Source organism: Spermophilus citellus (assembly GCF_964194105.1).
Source record: "Spermophilus citellus genome assembly, chromosome: 4".
In the NCBI taxonomy this organism is placed as follows: Eukaryota; Metazoa; Chordata; class Mammalia; order Rodentia; family Sciuridae; genus Spermophilus; species Spermophilus citellus.
In genome coordinates, this window is record NC_138185.1 from 99,472,348 (window position 1) to 99,491,145 (window position 18,798).

Consider the following 18,798-nt stretch of genomic DNA (forward strand, 5'->3'; position numbering starts at 1 on the left):
AAAGAAGATACTCAATTCCTGTTGCATTCTGCATACACTTAACTTTAGGTGGTCTATAGGCCTAAATGTGAAAGGTATGATGTTGAACTTAGATCAATATTTTTTAACTAGTTGTATGAATTACTGATTACAAAGGAAAAATATTTTAAGATTTGACATTGAAATTAGAACTTTTGACCGTATTAACCAGGTATGATGGTATACATATAATCCCAGTACTCCAGAGGCTAAGGCTAGAGGATTACAAGTTTGAGGCCAGCTTGGACAATTTAGAAAAACCCTGTTAAAAATAAGATAAATAAAAAGGACTGGGGATGTAGCTCAGTGGTAGAGCATTTGTCTAGTAAATGTATGGGGCCCTGGGTTTTGCAAATAAAAAGAAGAAGGAATATCCCCAAAACAGCAAATAAAACAGAAAACTTAATTTGATCAAAAGAGTTTACTATGAGAATGAAAAGCAGATGGAGAGTTTGAAAAAAGTAATTGGAATGTGTTTAACAAGCAAGATTTATGCCCAAAACATATAAATAAATAATAAGAGAAAGAAAATAATCTAGTAGACAAATAAGGGACAAATCTGAACACTACTTCACGAAAAGATGTCACATGGCCAATAAATAGATGAGAATGGGAAATGCAGATTGGAAGCATAATAGAATAATTCTGTATCCCAAATGGATTAGCAAATTTTTAAAGTCTGACAATACCAAGTATAGTGAAGAGTGTGGCATTAGTAGGTAAAAATTGGTATAACCATTTCAGAAAACAGTTATGAGGGATCCTTATGAAGTCATGCTCTTCCTCTGCTTAGGATTCCCAGTGTCTTTTCCACTTACATGTCATAGAATCTTCAGTGGGACTCAGCAAGGTCCTATCTTTTTTGGCCCTATTGGAGCCACCCTGGCTTCTTTGGTGTTCAGACGTGCCAGTCAGGTTTTAGTACTTTACATTATCTCTCCCTGAAATGTTTTACCCCCAGATAAAGCCCTCACTTCATTTTAGAATGTTCAAGATTCCTTTTCAGAGAGTCGCCTCCTGATACCATGATATAAATTAGGACTGGCTTCTTCTACTCCTTACCCTTGCTTTGTTTTCTCCATAGCACTTTAAAGTACTTGGGCAGAGGGTGAGGTCGCAGTTCATGTGTGTACTGGGTCTTGAACCAAGGGGTGCCCTACCACTAAGCTACATCCTCTGCCCTTTTTATTTTTATTTTGAGAATAGGGTCTTGCTGTGCTGCCACTGGCCTGAAACTCCTGATCCTTCTCCCTCAGCCTCAGTAGCTGGGGTTACAGGCATGGGCTACAGCATCAGGCTCTTACTTTTAACTCTTTGACACATGTATTTTGTGTGTCTTCCCTAACTAAATTTGGAAGTGTTACGAGAGTAGTGTCATTGTTTTTCTCCCTACTGTATTTCCTGTCCTAGAACAGGACCTGGCATATTGTAGGAGATATGTTTTTAAATGGAGAAGCCAGTGAGAAAGACTCAGAAGTACCTTCATATCAGTATTAGTTCTTTTCATTGATTTGTGGTTTTGTCCTAGGATATGTTTAAATTATTATATTAATATACCTTTATAATAAATATAAACTAGCTTTTTCTTTTTCTTTTTAAAATTTTTTTAGTTGTTGGATAGACCTTTATTTTATCTATCTATTTTTATGTGGTGCTGAGGATCAAACCCAGTGCCTCACACATGCTAGGCAAGCGCTCTACCACTGAGCCACAACCCCAGCCCACTAGCTTTTTCAATTAAAATTATAGATTTGTGTTCTTTCTAATTCACTTGGGCACTAGATATTTACAACTTAGAGAATCATAATCTTTATAAACAAAGGGGACGAAATATGGAAGTTATTGAATACAGTTGAAATAATATAGATTTTGCATAAAGTGAAAGCATTTCCAAATTGAATACATACATTCCTTCCTGAAAGTTTTTTATTTTTTTTAAATTGTCTCTCTCTAAGTGGGGGCAGGCGAGGTGGCCAACTTCGCTGCATATGCCTTTGCACCAGCCACGCTAGTGACTCCACTGGGAGCTCTCAGCGTCCTCGTAAGGTAAGGACACAACCTTTCACATATGCCAACAATAGTCAGTATTTTGGTCTGTATTCAGTGCTGTCTAATTACATGTATTCAGCATAACTTAAATTTCAATAGACTAGAGAATTATTTTTGCACTGTGTAGTAATTTGCTCTTCAAAAGTTATCCTCTGCATAGGCAAGTTGTTAATTTATTGGGGGAAGATGATTTTGTTCTTTGTTTTGTATTCAGAGCCAATACTAGTTCTTTGATTTCAATTTTTGAAAATTTGCATTTGTCCCAACATTTAAGTGTATGTATACTTTGGCAGATCATGGTTGCTGATGAATAGATTTCTACATCTAGTACAGAAAGCCAGGGTGAGGTTCCATGCCTTTGAAGACTGGCCTGAGGTGCTTGTTTTGCCGGACCAGTCCAAGGCTTGTTCTGTTTCTGTTTTAACGATTATTCCAAACAACTAAGCTCATTTTGAGGTCTGAGTTTTGGTTAGGATTTGGAAAGTTGACTGACTATAGTTAGGTATTATTTTTCTTCTTTGTTTTTAAGAAACTGTATGTAAAATAGAGTTATGATATAAGCCTTTACCCTTAACTTTCCTTACATTACACCGTTATTTTATTTATTGGTTTATACTGTATTTTCTTTTTAGGTATGGATAAACCTGTGGTGTTAAAACGTAATTTATAAACAGATTTTGCTTTTAACAAATCCCTTGTTTCTTTTGCTTTTAACTCCACATTTCTAAATAACAGGATAATTAGTAGGCAAATTATATGAAGTTAAATGAACACATAAGTGGAACGCATGAATTTTTAGGGATAAATTAAAGTTGAGCAATTTTTAATGGTTTGGATATAGAGTCTTAATTAGAACTTAAGTTGTACAAACTATAGCTCTTTTATTGTGCATTTCATATGGACTTTTTCCTGTAGAAAGATGATAAATACCATCTTAGTGTATGGTGTATATACAATCTTATGGTATATATACAATCATATACTTTTTTTTTTTTTTTTTTACTTTGGCTAAAGACCAGATACTTCATAGGCTCTCAGTGTTCTAGTGTGGGTTCAGTAATTTTAAATTATAAGTTTGTTGATATTTAAAAATGAGAAAAATAGCTGATATTTGAAAGTTCTCAGCATTCTTTTCTCCCCATTTTAGTGCCATTCTTTCTTCATACTTTCTAAATGAAAGACTTAATCTTCATGGGAAAATTGGATGTTTGCTAAGCATTCTAGGATCTACAGTTATGGTCATCCATGCTCCAAAGGAAGAGGAGATTGAGACGTTAAATGAAATGTCACACAAGTTAGGTGATCCAGGTAAGAATAAAAGAAAAGCCTTTATTCTTACTTTACTTTTGTAAAGTAAAATAAAAATATCCCCACTAACTACTAGAGAATATTTTAACTGCTGAGCTCCATCGCCAGCCCTTTTATATTTTATTTTGAAACAGGGGTTTTGTTTTTGTTTGTTTTGGTTTTTAGTACCAGGGATTGAACCAGGCGTGCTTAACCACTGAGCCACATCCCCAGCTCGTGTGTGTGTGTGTGTGTGTGTGTGTGTTACAACAAAGCAGTTTATTTGTGATCATGTTTGAGACTCTATATATCCTTCACAAATTCAATTTTATATAATCTGATACTTTCTTAAAACTTAAACTTTGAAATTCTAGACTTTTATTTCCTTAGAACAGAAGGGCTGGTATAAATTATTTTCCAAAAATGAGGTACCATTTCACAGAACTGGTTTCTCTTTTTTTGCAAGATTTTTGTTTGTTTGTTTGTTTTGATGGTGCTGGGGATTGAACCCAGGGCCTTATGCATGTGAGGCAAGCACTCTACCAACTGAGCTATATCTCCAGCCCCTGTTTCCAAGTTTTAAAGAACTAAATTTGTATTTGTTGAAATCAAAAAAAGTAGGAAGGATGATCTTTACAAATAATTTTGATTAAATATGTGTTCAAAGAAAGCAGGATAAAAAGTCTTTTTCTTTAATATTCTGTATTATACTATATTGATGTTCAATAGGAATGAGCTACTGTCATTTGCTTTGAATGAGTAGTGGGGAATGGGATATGTTGGGAATTTCATACCAGGTAACAGAATCATTCTCTTGGGCAAACCATAAGCAGGGGCAGCTGTTCTGTAACCATATGGTGTTCCATAGCCTGGAGCTATGTGGCCAGGAGCTGCTATAGCCCCAACAAAAGCTCCCCTTGTCAGAGTTCCTCTTCCTCTGCCCCTAACTACCTGGAATGCTGCAGACACACCTGTATTCATGACACCCTTTGCCTGAGGAATAATCTTCTTTTTCTTATTATTTGCCACATTGGGTTCAGAAAACAGCTTCTCCAGGGCAGCTAAGGCTGCATTTGCCCTGGCCATGGATTATTTGGACCTGCGCCTCTGAATTTCTGTCCATCTACTTTTACCTCAATTACAAAGCGCTTGTCATGGTTTCCACCAGTTTCTGAGATGAGTTCATACTTGAGACCTCTTCTTTTTTCATTGAGCTCCATTACAGGATTTTTGCCACTTGCTGTTAGGGTAGGGCCCTGAGTTCTTACCTCTAAGGTACTGGTGGTTTCAGTTATAGAATTTCCAGTGTTATTGCTTGAATTTGAAGACACTGTTTCATTTTTGCTTTCATTATCTGATTTTTCATCAGAACTCATACATTCAATATCTGCATCAAAGCCTGTTGGAGATCCCATTCATTGCCTATAATGCATTTACTGCTACGTGAAGTTTTACTGTTTTCTTGGAAGGTCCTGAGATGTGCTATCCACATCTACAGACATTGTAAAGATGGCAGGGCCAGACTAAGACAGGAAGCCCAGGCCTGATCTGTTTTAGCTTCATTAGTGCATTATAAGGTCTATTACTTTACTATCCAGGATTTTCCTTAGGTTTTGTTTCATCTTCTTATTAGGATCTTTTCTTCTTGGGGTGGGGGACGGCACTAGACCACTAAGCTACAGCCTCAGCCCTATTTTGTATTTTATTTAGAGACAGGGTCTCACTGAGTTGTTTAGCACCTTGCCATTGCTAAGGCTGGCTTTGAACTCACAATCCTCCTGCCTCAGCCTCCCAAGCCAGTTGAGCCCAGTCTATTTTGGCAACTTTTGATTAAAGATATAAAAGAAAATGTGAAGATTCTGAGTGTTGTTTTCCTTCTTCAGAGAGAACTTAAATTCCCTCTAGCAGAAACATAGAAGTCCAGCAGACTACTTTCACCCTGATGGTGTTATAAGCTTCATTAGGTCTGGTTTTCAGTTTGCCTTTTTTTCTTCATATCACTCTGGCTTTCAACTGGTAGCTTGGGCTCCTTCACTTAGGAAGTTGTGAGCTCCTGTGTCCACTCAGTACCACAAGACTGCTGATATCCCAGTTCAGCCTCACATCCTCCTTTTAGGCTTTATTTTTTTTGGCTTCTCTGACCTTGGCTGTGTAGCTTATGTGCCCGCAAATGCTGTTAAGGGAATAGCACACAGAAATTTGGGATCACTACTTGGTAGTTTCCTCTTTTCTGGAGTTTGGCCTATTAAATCCTAGCTGCTTAGCCAACTCCAAATTCCAACATGTGTCTATCTAGTTCACTGAAACTTCCTTAAGTTTCCTTTGCTGAGTGGGCAGTTCCCCAGGGGAAAAAGCAGTGGTGAGTGTTGAGCAGTTCCCTGCCCCCCCCCTTTTTAAAATTTTGGTACCTTAAGTTATGGCTGCTTCGATTGTTCTCAAGTATTGTTTATTTTTTTGTTGTTGTTGTTTTGGTTTCATGATTTATCCATCATTTGAAGTTGCTTTAGAGTACAAGGTTAGTCTGATATTTCAGTATTGCCTCTCAGGATATTTAAGAATAGTTCATCTTTTTTTAAAAAAAAAATTGTAGTTGTAGATGGACACAATACTTTTTTATTTACTTATCTTTATGTGATGCTGAGGATCAAACCCAGGGCCTCACACTGAACTACAGGCCCAGCCTCCGCCCCCCTTTTTTAATAAAGAGTTATTTATTTTGAAGTTTTCCTCTGTCTAGTGGAGAAATAAAGGCTTTGCTTTTTTCTGTTGTTTTGGCCTCTTGGTCTTTGACTGCCTTCTTTTATTTAAAATTCAGGCTGGTCAGATCTCCAGTAAAGAAGTGCCCCTGACTGGCCACAGACATTCAGTGTTGAACAGAGGTTAACACCCAGATGCACCCCTTACCTTAGCATCATGTTCACATGCTCAGCTGGAACTGGTTAGGAGTCCTCTATTGCATATAGTGGATGGAAAGGACAAAGAGTCACTCAGACATGCAGAACTTGGCAGGGACCAGAAGTCACATTGCTTTTTGAATGGACTTCCAGCCAGACCTCTAGTTCAAAGTTGTCTTCATTCCTTCATGGGGACTTTACTTTGTGAGTGTTCAGTGTTTCTGAGTCATTTTCACATCTGATTACTGATATATGATTCACCTATCTTAGGTCAATTATATTATGAGTTGTCCTCTGCTTTGTTAAAATATTGTTGCCATTATTTCTGTATTTGTTTCTTTAAAAATCTTTTATTAGTGGAGTTTGAGGAACACAGAGTGCCTTTCCTTATCTTAAAATGCAGATAACCATTAAGTACAAATTGCCAGGAGCAACACCTGGCTACAGTACTAAACGGTTTTTAGCTATTTTCATGCTAGCTTTAGTTCTCCAAATTCTGCCAGAAACCCTGCCATATTTTTCAAATTCTCTTAATGGCATGCTGTTTATCCTTGCACTTCTTCCTAAATATTAGGAAAAAAATTACTCTTTTTTAGGGAAAACTTGATTCATAACTCCCATTTTTGGCATCTGTACATTGTTGAACATTCAAGGGCACCTTGTGATTTCTCTACTAGTTTCTGTCCCTGTACTGATCACCCTTGTCCTACTTTTTTGTGTGAGTTAGAGCACTTAAGTAGGCATAAGAAACTACTTGAAAATATTATTGGTGTTAAAATTTGTGAACATAAAGCATACTTTAACCTTCCAATGTGTACATGTAATGAAATCTTTGTGGGTATTCTTTTGCTAGAGCAACAAAATAAAGTTGAATTTTATTTTTGTGTTATACCTTCTTATCTTACTGCATTGTTTTGTTTGGAGTCTCTAAATGTTTAAGGACAGTGTTTGACTAAATTCTTGACCAAGTATCTTTTCTTTGCCTCCTCCAGGTTTTGTGGTATTTGCAACAATTGTGGTCATTGTGTCCTTGATATTAATCTTTGTGGTGGGACCTCGCCACGGACAGACAAATATTCTTGTGTACATAACAATCTGCTCTGTGATTGGAGCGTTTTCAGTGTCCTGTGCAAAGGGCTTGGGCATCACCATCAAAGAACTGTTAGCTGGAAAGCCTGTGCTGCGGCATCCCCTGGCCTGGATTCTGCTGCTGAGCCTCGTCATCTGTGTGAGCACACAGATCAATTACCTAAACCGGGCCCTGGACATATTCAACACTTCCCTTGTAACACCAATATATTACGTTTTCTTTACAACCTCAGTTTTAACTTGTTCAGCTATTCTTTTTAAGGAGTGGCAGGATATGCCTGCTGATGATATCATTGGGACTCTGAGTGGCTTCTTCACAATCATTGTGGGGATATTCTTGTTGCATGCCTTTAAAGATGTCAGCTTTAGTCTAGCAAGTCTGCCTGTGTCTTTTCGAAAAGATGATAAAGCAATGAATGGCAATCTCCCTACTATGTATGAAGTTCTTAATAATAATGAAGAAAGCTTAACCTGTGGAATTGAACAACACACTGGTGAGAATATCTCACGGAGAAATGGAAATCTGACAGGTTTTTAAGATTCAATTTAAAGGTTAATCCATAATTATGTTATAGTGATTTTGAATATCAGAATCTGTCTGATAAAGCATTGTCCCCAAATAATGTTCTCTAAAGACAATCTTTTTTAAGTTTTCACTAATTTGGACCAAGAAGTTACTTTTCTTATATTTAAACAAGGTAGCTCACTAAAAATGGCCTCAGTATGTGGCCAATTTCTATTAACATTGTATAATTGTAGAGGTATTTTACATTTTGATTCTTTCTTCAAAATCTAAATGCACTAATGACAAGTTTTAAGTCTATAAAAATGCTTTATTTTTTCATTATTGATGAAAGTCTGAAATGTACATTTGTCATTCCCACTCCCATCAATCCCTGATCATGTAAGGCTTTTTGATTGTAAACAAGAACAAAACTATCCCAATACATTATCCTCTGATTTATCTTACCTATAAAAGTGGCTCCTGTTTGGATGAATTATTTTGATGTTGAAATGTTAAAGGGAATCCTAAGTTACTAAATGAAGGAAACTCACAGACCAAAAAAAAAAAAAAAAAAATAGTAGGAATCATGCCAAGGAAATATTTCTTAGGCTATGACTTGTCACCACACATGTGGTTTACTGTGTGCATTTGATGGTATTCTTAGAACCCTATTAAACCAGCACATCGTGCATCCGCTGGGCTGGGCTCTGCTTTGTACCTTGGCTGGATTTATTCTTCGGTTACTTGAATTCCATGGGAACCTTTATGACCATTTTATATCAGCTCTTGTACTTTTCAGTCTATTTTCATAATAAGTTAATTGTTATTTAGACCTTTTAATAAGTGGGAAATAAAATCGGAAGAAAAAGAGTGATTTCTTAAATTTAGCTCATAATAAAGAGACAAGTTGAAACAAAGTTCTAAGTCCAAATGCTTGGAACGGACTTGAAATATTTGTAAAATACAGTCTTTATACCAAGTATTTTGCTTTGCTTAAGGGTTTACTTGGATCATTAAATGTTTTGATTGTTTAAGGAAATGGTTATGGAGAATTTCAAACACATGCAAAAATACATAGGAAAGTATAATGAACTCCATCCAGCCCTAGAACCTCTATTCATTCAAGTCATTGGCCTTTTTTTTAAAAAAAAAAGCATTGACAGTTCCATTCCTCTGGGTGTTCCTTCCCCCAGTCCTCACTTGTGGCAGGAAGAGCAGAAGCTTCCGTCTGAAGTTACACATTGGCTAGTCGTGGTGAGGCACCACTCAGTCCTGCAGTCTTATGTAGAGGCTGTGCTGTCATGCCATGCAGCTTTTGTTGACCTCATCAGGGTAGAGTTGACAGTCTCCAATTTTGTGAAATGTCCTTTTTCCAGCTTTCTTTTATTATTGGTGCTCTAGGGAGCTGTTAGAAATTCTTGACTGCAACCTTCCATGTAATATATTTGTGGTGTGAGGGTTGAAACCCAGCTGAAACTTGAAGCTCCTAGATTTGGATTTTTCCTAGCCCCATAATGCAAATTTTTTGAAACAGGGTCTCACTATGTTGCCCAGGCTGGCCTTGAACTCCTACAATCAAGTGGTTCCACCTGAGCCTCCTGAGTAGCTGGGACTACAGATATGTACCACTGTATCCAGTTCTCAACCATTTTTATCTATTTCTATAATTCTAGTAAGTAGGTCAGATTCTGATCAAAACTTTCATTTGAAAGATCACCAACTACAGGACCAACTCCATCTACATGAGGCAGTTCACCCAGCTGTTGGGAATAACAGCTAAAGTGGTTAGGGACAGGATTTAAGGTCTTCTCAGTCCTTCTATGTCCCAGGTCAATCATTTCCCAAACTGCTCGCCTCCAGGTCATAGGATAACATGACATACAGGCGATACATATCCTTTCTTCATGTCCAGAATGAAGCAGCCAACACAGCTGTTGTCTTATATCTTACTGGCGTGGCTTTCATTTCATCCCTGCCAAAACCTAAATATGAAGCAAATTTGTGTGCTGATCAGAAGAGTAGCATTTTGATCATGTCCCACCTCAAAATGCTGAAAGTGACCCAGACTTCAATCTGAACCCCATCTGTGAACTTGGATATAAGAGACAGAACAAGGACAGGTTGTAGTAACACAATTGGGTTTCATTAGTTTTATTTCTCTAACCTGTAAATCATATCTCTCAAATTAATTTGTCACAATTGGATTTAGCAGAAGCAGAGGAATCAAATTCACTGTCTGAAACACTGACACAAGAGGGATGGGGACAATGACTTAGAAAAAATTCTTCATTAAAGACCATCAGAAAAATCCCTAAACAAATGTGAAACAAAGTTTAGTGGTAATTGGCATAGGATTTTAATACAGTTAGCTGGTATTACATTTCTTAAGGGGTAAGTGAAGGAACTCAGCAGCATTCTGACAGGTGGCTACTGGAACATTTCAGAGGAAAACTGCAAACAAATTTTTAAGAACATGACGGCAACAATTGGCAGCCAGTATTTTCAGACTTCCTAATTTCCAAAAACATAATTTTAGTCTAGAAAAATAAGTCCATATTATAAAATTAAAATTTTAGATTGAAAAGCACCCCCTTGAACAGGTACAGAGATACTGAAAAATATTCCCTAAAAATCTCACTAAACAGTTTACAGAAAGAACATGCCATTAGAGTTAATAAATGCCATGGGCACAGTCCTAAGCCCTTAGCTGCTGGCCAGAGACTGGTGGATGGGTGGCTGAAAGCAGCGCACATGTTCCACAGGTGTGCTCTCCCCATCACCTGACTTCAAGTACTTGTCCAGGATAGTGATGATCTCATCATTGAGAATCTGGAACTTTCGAATCCTCTCCACCATCTTCTTCAAAGGCTATAATTATAATAATTAAGATCAGGGCATTTTACTATCAACATTTGTACAGTTATGCATCATTTTTCAAAATCACAGCATTTTCATATTTTCTGCCAAATTACAGTAGACTATTATTGACATACCATCTTTTAAATGCCACTATTAATGAACATATTTTAAATTCAAATGCATTCATCCATAGGTTTCATGCTGCTAAGTGTAAGGTTTGCACAACTCACAGGCATATAAGAACCTGTGTACTGGGCTGAGATTGTGGCTCAGTGGTACAGTGCTCGCCTAGCACATGCAAGGCACTGGGTTTGATCCTCAGCACCATATAAAAATAAATAAAGGTATTGTGTCCAACTACAACTAAATTTTATATATATATATATATATATATATATATTTTTTTTTTTTTTTTTTTTTTTTTTAAAGAACCTGTGTACTGGGATGGGGTGGTGGCACAGTGTGCTTGCCTAGCATGTGTGAGGCACTGGGTTTGATCCTCAGCATCACATAAAAATAAAGGTCCACTTACAACTAAAAAATTAAAAAAAAAAAAAAAAAAAAAAGAACCTGTGTACTAAGAGCTGGGAATAAAAGGAGAAAAACAATATGTTCAGGGGAAAAACTAGTAAACTAATATAAGTTCTAGACTTGCAGTTAGTTAATACTGTGGACAGGAACCTTTGATAGCCCTCCCACTAAAGAATAAAAACACATAACAGACATTTTTTAATGACTTCATTGTGTAGAAAAAATATATATTTTATGTGGTGCTGAGGATTGAACCCAGCGCCTCACACATGCTAGGCAAGCACTCTACCATTGAGCTACAACCTCAGCAGCCCCAAAACACTTTAATTTTAAAAGCATTGCTGGTTCTTCCCATAAGGAGGCAAAGCAGAGGCCAGGGCTGCTTCTGGGACACATACCAATGACACTGAGGTGGGAGAATAGACTCGGCTATGAGCAAGCTGTACTATACCTAGAGACCCCACCACTATAGAACCCTTTAATTAGACTAAAGTGGTCCCAGGTTGGCAATGGCCACTGGCAATGAGCAGAAGCAAATGCAATTCTTGGGATGAAAATCAGATAAAGAGCTTGCAAATAACCAAGCACACAAGGAAACAATTTTAGATACATCAACCCCCAAGACCTTCCGATTAGACAAAGCTGAAATGAATTAATTACCTGAAAGATGTATCTGAAGAAAGTACTCTGGATACAGCATAGAGAACCAAGGAAATGGAGGTGTGAAAACTAGAATAGCCCTTCAAGGATGTCCACACCCAATCCCTGGCACCTGTGTGTTACCTTTGCAAATGTGGCTAAGGGTATGAACTTCAACAGCAAGTATACTGTTGCCCAAGTGGACAGCCATGAAAGCAGAGAACCTTTTCTAGCTATAGGGAAGAAGGTCATGACAAGGAACACTGTAAGATGATTAGAAGCAGAGATGGCTCAACCCACTGCTGTTGGAAAGTACCATACGGAAAACATGAGAGGGAATGTGGAGCTGACAGCCAGTAGGAAATGGGGACCTCAGTCCCACAAGTGTGAGGAACTGAACTCAGGCAACCACCTAAATGGACAGAGATTCCAAGGGGAGCACAGCACCACTAACAAATTCGTTTTGACTTACGAGACTCTTGGGGGACCCAGCTGAGCCATGCTGATCTAGAGGACTGCGATAATCAGTGGTAGTTATACCACTAAACCTGTGGTGTCTGGTCATGGGAGGGAGCAAGAGAAAACAAATGCCACAGGATAAAGGATGGGAGAATGGAATGAATAAGAAAGTTTAACATGTTTAACTAAAGTTCTAAAAGAAGAGAACAAGAGCAAATGGAAGAAGGGCTAAAATATTTGAAATGATAATGGTGGAGTATTTTCTAGAATGCAACTACAAGGAGTCAATAAAACACAAAGACCAAAAGATCTAAAAGCATCCAAGAAAGCATTCTTTGACTTGAAGGAAGCCAGAAGATTGAAATTGTATGCCAAAAATCTGAACATGCAGATCCTACAAGGTAAAATATGAAGTAGATCTAAGCACCTTGAAAAGAGAAAGAAAATGGAAGTTAATTCTTAATCTGTCAGGCTGTTCTACTTGCCAATTATATGTTTAGATTCACTTTTGGAATGCAAAGAAAGTTTCGGTTGATAGAACATTTCATACTAAGATGAAAGAAACATTTTCCCCCAAACAACTTTTAATAAATAGAGACACATATGGTGGAAGAGCCTTGTCCACATACCACATTTTTGATAATCTCATCTTTGCCATCATGTTTCTGGACTTTGAGTAGATGGTAGCAGAAATCCAGCACAGCAAAGCGTCGCTGCTGCCCAAGAAGCACGATGATCATGCAACCAGCCCAGTGGAGCCCATCACCAAAACACTGCCTGCAGTCAAAAGCAATGAACAGAATGGGAGATGAATAAACAATGAGCAAGTCCTTTATGAGTCTGTCTCCAGGGGCCACCAGCCAAGCTGTAGGCATTACTATCTTCATCCAGTCACCTTGTGCAGTGAGGAGAATGCTGAGCAACAGATGACATTCTTGTTTTGGGTAAATTTCTTTGTTGGGTTTCTCTGGCATACAGTTTCCTAACCCTTTTTTAAGATCACAGATCTTCTGTGAAGAATGACCTTATGGACATCCCACCCAGAACATGGCACGCCCAATTTGCATTCAGTTGCTATGGGTTCAGAGACTATGGACACTAATCCTGAGTCTTCTCTTTGGCATCAAGTATGAAACCACCCTTTAAAGCAGCTCAGTGTCTGGTCCCTTTCCAGAAGAACTTATCAGCTGTGTTGGCCTCACACTGATGCTGCCACCTCCTCCACCAGCTCTTCCACCTCCACTGGAATTTTGTCCTGTTCCAAAGCATCACAGTGAGCATGCACTTACTCCACTGTAAACTCGTGTGTCCCCACAGGAATGCAGTAGACAAACTGCATGGCACTCCACAGCCTGTGGAACTCCACACACTCATCCACATGCATGACCCCATTGCTGGGTAGAGGCCCACGCCAGATAGGGTCATCCAAAAAGGTCCGAATCCGTGTCAGGATGACTTCAAACATAGACAGGCCACAGCAGAGACGCTCCTTAGTCAGCAAGTCCCCTTCTCTTGCGATTGCAATTTGCTGCAGAAAGCACAAGTTGTGGGATGTTATGGGCCACAGCACGAGGCTGAGGCTGAGGCTGCCATGTTGAGACCAAACTACTCCTGTGCTGTTGATGACTTAATGGAAAACACTCAGCTGGCAGAAGAGGATCTTTGGAGGCAAGGATTAACAAAATATGTGTATGTTGGCAATTACCAGTATGTCTTACAAGGTTAAATACATTCACAGTCAAGGGAAATGGAATACAGCTGTTCCTAACCTAGAAGTGACTTTGCTTCCAGGACATGTTTGGCAATGTCTGGAGAGTTACGGTTGTCACAATGTGGGGGTGGATCTACTGACACCTACTGAATAGAGAGACTAGAGATGCTGCTAAACATCTTACAATTCACAGGTCAGCCCCAACACAAAGAATCACCTGGTTCAAAATGGCAGCAGTGCCAAGGTTGAGTAATCTGCTCTAGAGTAAGGTGACACGGGACTGCAGAAATCTGCCATGATACCTTGCCTTTTGTCCCAGTTCCTTCTGTTTTAAGAAGAAACCCTATGAAAAAGCTTCCTCTGTGAAGGGATGAATAATGGCAACAAGTGATATTTAATCTGTATGCCTCAGATGCTAAGCCCTTTCCATGTACTTGCTCATTTAAACTTCACAACATCCTGTAATGTCCCCTGGAAACATGAGGTCTGAGGAGCCAAGTGCCCTGTGTGACTTCACTATACCTTCCCGCCCTGCTGCCTGACCTGATGTGGATACCTAGTTGCAATTCACAGAGCCACAGCACACTTTACCTGTGGGGTCCCCAACCTTTCGATCAGAGGGACAAGATGCAGTGGGGCATACTTGGATTCCAATCTTTTCATTTTGGCATCAAGTCTCTCCCCCTCTACAGGAGGCAACAATTAGAAAAGAAAGAGTTGACATTGTGGATTTAGATACTCCTTGGAGAAAAAATGTCATACAAAACTAGCTCATTTGATACTTTAATTCAAACTGACATATTTACTTATATAATATAAATTTGGGGTCTGCTTTGAACTTGAACTAGTAAAACTCTTTCATGCAATGAACTGAAGAGCCAAAATAACAAACAAAACCAGACAAGTGGGGCTGGGGTTGTGGCTCAGTGGTAGAGCACTTGCCTAGCATGTGTGAGGCACTGGGTTTGATTCTCAGCACAGCATAGAAATAAATAAAGAAAAATAAAGATTCATCCACAACTAAAAAAAATTATTTTTTTAGAAAAACCAGACAATTAATTTTGTTCAGCAGTCATTTGTAAAAATTTGTCAAACATTCCATGTGAGTTAAAGCAGAAAAGAGTACCATGTGCTCTTTACCCATCTTCTTGAGACAGCTATTAACTCACAGTGACTCTTATATGTGCCCCACTCCCCTGCTCCCATGCTATTTTGAAACAAATCCAAGACATATTTCAGCCATAAATACTTTAGTTATTTAATATTAATTTAAGTAGGTTACACCCCCTGGTTATGACTAAACAGGCACCAAAATGGGCTCTTGGCCGTCCAAGTGAGCATGACTCTGCAGAGGGCAACCTGATCTCTGGGTTGGGGACACACAGGCTCACCTTTCACGTGGACACGCGGCAAGATGTTCTGAAAAGGAGCTGCATGCAACAGGTCACATACTTCTTCTAAAGACTGGTACAGAGAAGGGGAAGACCACATCAGGAAGTGTCTCTCACAACAAAAACAGAGAAATCTGGTGCTGAAAATAAGGTATATCCTAGCTATCCAGTATAAAATAATCTCTAAAGTGGCCTGTCAACAGAACTATCTGGGATAATGGCAATGTCCCACTGTAGGCAGGGCGACCTGTGGAGGACTGCTTATTCAGGGTCCCATTGAGCCCACAGATAGCAAGGACAATGAGGGCCTGGGGCTGCTGCAGTCCCCCTTTACCACCATGTGGGAAGGGTCTTTCTAGAAGTGCAGGAAAAGGGGAGAAGTTAAGAGACGCAGGACTCTTGGATGCTGTCAACTCCCAGATATGCGCACAGACCCTGACACATCAGATGTGTGCACACCTTTGCTGGTGTGAGGCAGTTAGCCAGCAGGTCAGCCCCTACAGGGGGTTACAGCATGTTGCAAGGCCTGGGTTCAATCCCCAGCATCATGGAAAATAAAACTAAAAAGAGACTGCATTCAAAGAGAAAATAAAAAGTCACCACTATCAGAGTAAAAAGATGAGCCACAAACAGGGAGAAGTATTTGCAATGTGTGTAATATATAAAGGAAACCTAAAGAACTTCTAGAAACAAGCCACAGAAAAGGCAAAAGAAGGGTGGGGATGTGGCTCAAGCGGTAATGCGCTCGCCTGGCATGCGCAGGGCCGCTGGGTTTGATCCTCAGCACCACATAAAATAAAGGTGTTGTGTCCACCGAAAACTAAAAAATAAATATTAAAAAAAAAATTCTCTCTCTTTAAAAAAGAAAAGAAAAGGCAAAAGAACTAGATGTGACATTTAACAGAAAACAAACAAGGAAAAAAAAAAAAAAAAGAGCCAATGACTAATCGAAGGTCCACCTCCTTCACAGTGAGAGAAAGGCAGAACAGAACCAGTGAGATTTGTCTGACACTAGGCTTTCCAATTCAGGCCAAAAACTGAGCTGGCTGATGCACAGGGGAGGGAAGAGCAGGTGAAAGAGGCCATAAGGAAGCAATTGGCCAAGAAAGCGAGGTGCCCCGCTGCGCCATTTCTCAGGTGGTAATGGACTCCCACGTTTTCTCCTATTAAGCTGTTGTCTTATGCTTGTGATGTCCAAAGTTAGCTATGAGGCACAGGTAGCTATTTAAGTTTAAATTAATTAAAATTTGAAAAAATTTAAAATCAGCTCCTCAGTCACGCTGAACCACTTCACTTACTCAACAGCCTCAGACGGAACTTTGCAAAGAGCTCTCCTGGGCAATATGGCTTTAGGTCCTATAGGTACATCATGTGTTTCATGTACATATATTTGTACACACACACACACTTTTTTTTTTTTTTTTTTGGTACCAGATTGAACCCAGGAACACTTTATTTTGAGCTACATTCCTAGCCCTTTTTAAATTTTGAGACCAAGCCTCACTGAGCTGCTGAGGCTGGCCTCAAATTTGTGATCCTCCTGCCTCAGCCTCTAGAGTTGCTGAGATTAAATGCATGGGCCACCATGCCTGGTGCACATTTCACATAAAACATTTTTATAATGTTCACATAGAAAAATATTCTTGAGACAGTGAGCTACATTTTTATTTTTCAACTGTAGGGAACAAATTTAAAGTAAAAAAAAAACATGAAATATGAATGGTACTTTATAACACTGCAACCCTAATTTTCCACCAAAAACCTCCTAATAAGGTTGGGAATGTAGTTCAGTGGCAGCATGTGCAAGGCCCTGGGTTTCATCCCCAGCACATAACAAAAAAGAAGCTTTCCTCTATCACCAGCAGGCAACAGCCCTGGTACCTCAGCAGTGGGGCTGCGCACTCACCAGGCTCTGCTCGATGAGCAAGCAGAAGAGGACAGCATTCCCCACCTCCCGCAGGTTCTGGAAACACACTGTCTTCAGCTCTGCATACTCCACGATGTCCTTCAGCTGGTGGTGGAAGAACTCCAGGATGCCTGTGTGGGAAGAAGTGAGGGCTGGCTTGGAAGGCTGGAGGGCAGAGCCTAGCATTGTGGGACCACAGCAGGAAGCACTTGCCAATTTGACACTGCCACTGTGCTGGTTATGAGGACCGCCACAATATCGCACCCCTAACATCTTCCCTTCAACAGAGGTACGTTTGCCCCCAGGCACACTCTCCATAGACTGCCTCTTCTTTCTCAGTCAACCCCATGTCTTCAGAGAAGGCTCTGATAGCAGGAAGTGTACATCATTAAGAATAAAGGAGACCACATTGTCATTTCCAGCAGAATCAGACGAGGTATTTGATAAATTCAGAAGGGAATGTACCAATCTTATTAGGTGTCCTACAGCTGACATCACTCAGTGAGAAGGCTGCATGCTTTCTCCCCAAGGTCCAGAGCAAACTCTCCCTAACTGGATCTGTACACTCAGTGCTAAGCCAGTCAAAAATCAACACACTGACTCCAAAAAGTACACAATGCAAAAGACCCACAGGATCCAAACTAGCCTGAGACACAAAGCCAGAGACTCAGTGGATTTTAATAAAACCCCTCATCCCACAAGTCATGCCTAGCACCTGTACTCGGCACCTTCCTGCCTGAAACACAGCCACACCCCATGCTCCTGCCACTTTGTCCTCTCCCAGGTCTCAGCGCCACCATCTAGTTATGCTCACTGGCATGAAGACCCTCTCAGGTATTGTTCATCTGGGTCATCCTCATCCTCAGCAAGCACACTTGAGGCAACCTGCAAATGACTTGTCCTACACTGAGATGCACTAATGGTTTTCTCTTCAGATGTTAAAAATTCCCATCTCTAGCTTCAATACAAGCATTTATTTTATTATCCCAACATTATCCATCCACTTTTTTTTTTTTAAATATTTATTTATTTATTTTTTAGTTATTGGCAGACACAACATCTTTGTTTGTATGTGGTGCTGAGGATCAAACCCGGGCCGCACACATGCCAGACGAGCGCGCTACCGCTTGAGCCATATCCCCAGCCCTATCCATCCACTTTTTAAAATTATTTTATTTATTTATATGCAGTGCTGAGAATCAGACCCAATGCCTCACACATGCTAGGCAAGTGCTCTACCACTAAGCTATATCCCCAGCCCTATCCATCTACTTTTGATTATTATTATTATTATTATTATTATTTTATTTATTTATTTATTTATTTTGGTGCTGGGGATTGAATCCAGGGCCTTGTGCATTTGAGACACTTCTTCTCTACCATCTGAGCCATATCCCCTGCCTTCCATCTACTTTTTGACAGTGAAATGAACTGCATTCTTCTAAGCAAGGGCTACACTG

At 39.5% G+C, this 18,798-nt stretch overlaps 2 protein-coding genes across 6 annotated transcripts in view; one reads left to right on the forward strand and one right to left on the reverse strand.

Annotated features, from left to right (window-relative positions):
• NIPA2 (NIPA magnesium transporter 2) overlaps nt 1-8,712 on the forward strand; it is a 52,684-nt gene extending 43,972 nt beyond the window's left edge. For all 4 annotated transcript variants that reach the window (XM_081290561.1, XM_081290562.1, XM_081290560.1 and 1 more), the window contains 3 exons: nt 1,974-2,064; nt 3,215-3,375; nt 7,241-8,712. In XM_081290561.1, the coding sequence (XP_081146687.1) occupies nt 1,974-2,064; nt 3,215-3,375; nt 7,241-7,875 (887 nt within the window). In that variant the 3' untranslated portion in view covers nt 7,876-8,712. The remainder of the gene's footprint in view (nt 1-1,973; nt 2,065-3,214; nt 3,376-7,240) is intronic.
• A 1,265-nt stretch (nt 8,713-9,977) lies between these two features.
• Nucleotides 9,978-18,798, reverse strand: part of CYFIP1 (cytoplasmic FMR1 interacting protein 1) — a 90,343-nt gene continuing 81,522 nt past the window's right edge. For both annotated transcript variants that reach the window (XM_081290557.1, XM_081290556.1), the window contains exons 26-31: nt 17,339-17,469; nt 15,433-15,505; nt 14,633-14,727; nt 13,620-13,858; nt 12,960-13,107; nt 9,978-10,710 (exon numbers count right to left, since the gene is read on the reverse strand). In XM_081290557.1, the coding sequence (XP_081146683.1) occupies nt 10,546-10,710; nt 12,960-13,107; nt 13,620-13,858; nt 14,633-14,727; nt 15,433-15,505; nt 17,339-17,469 (851 nt within the window). In that variant the 3' untranslated portion in view covers nt 9,978-10,545. The remainder of the gene's footprint in view (nt 10,711-12,959; nt 13,108-13,619; nt 13,859-14,632; nt 14,728-15,432; nt 15,506-17,338; nt 17,470-18,798) is intronic.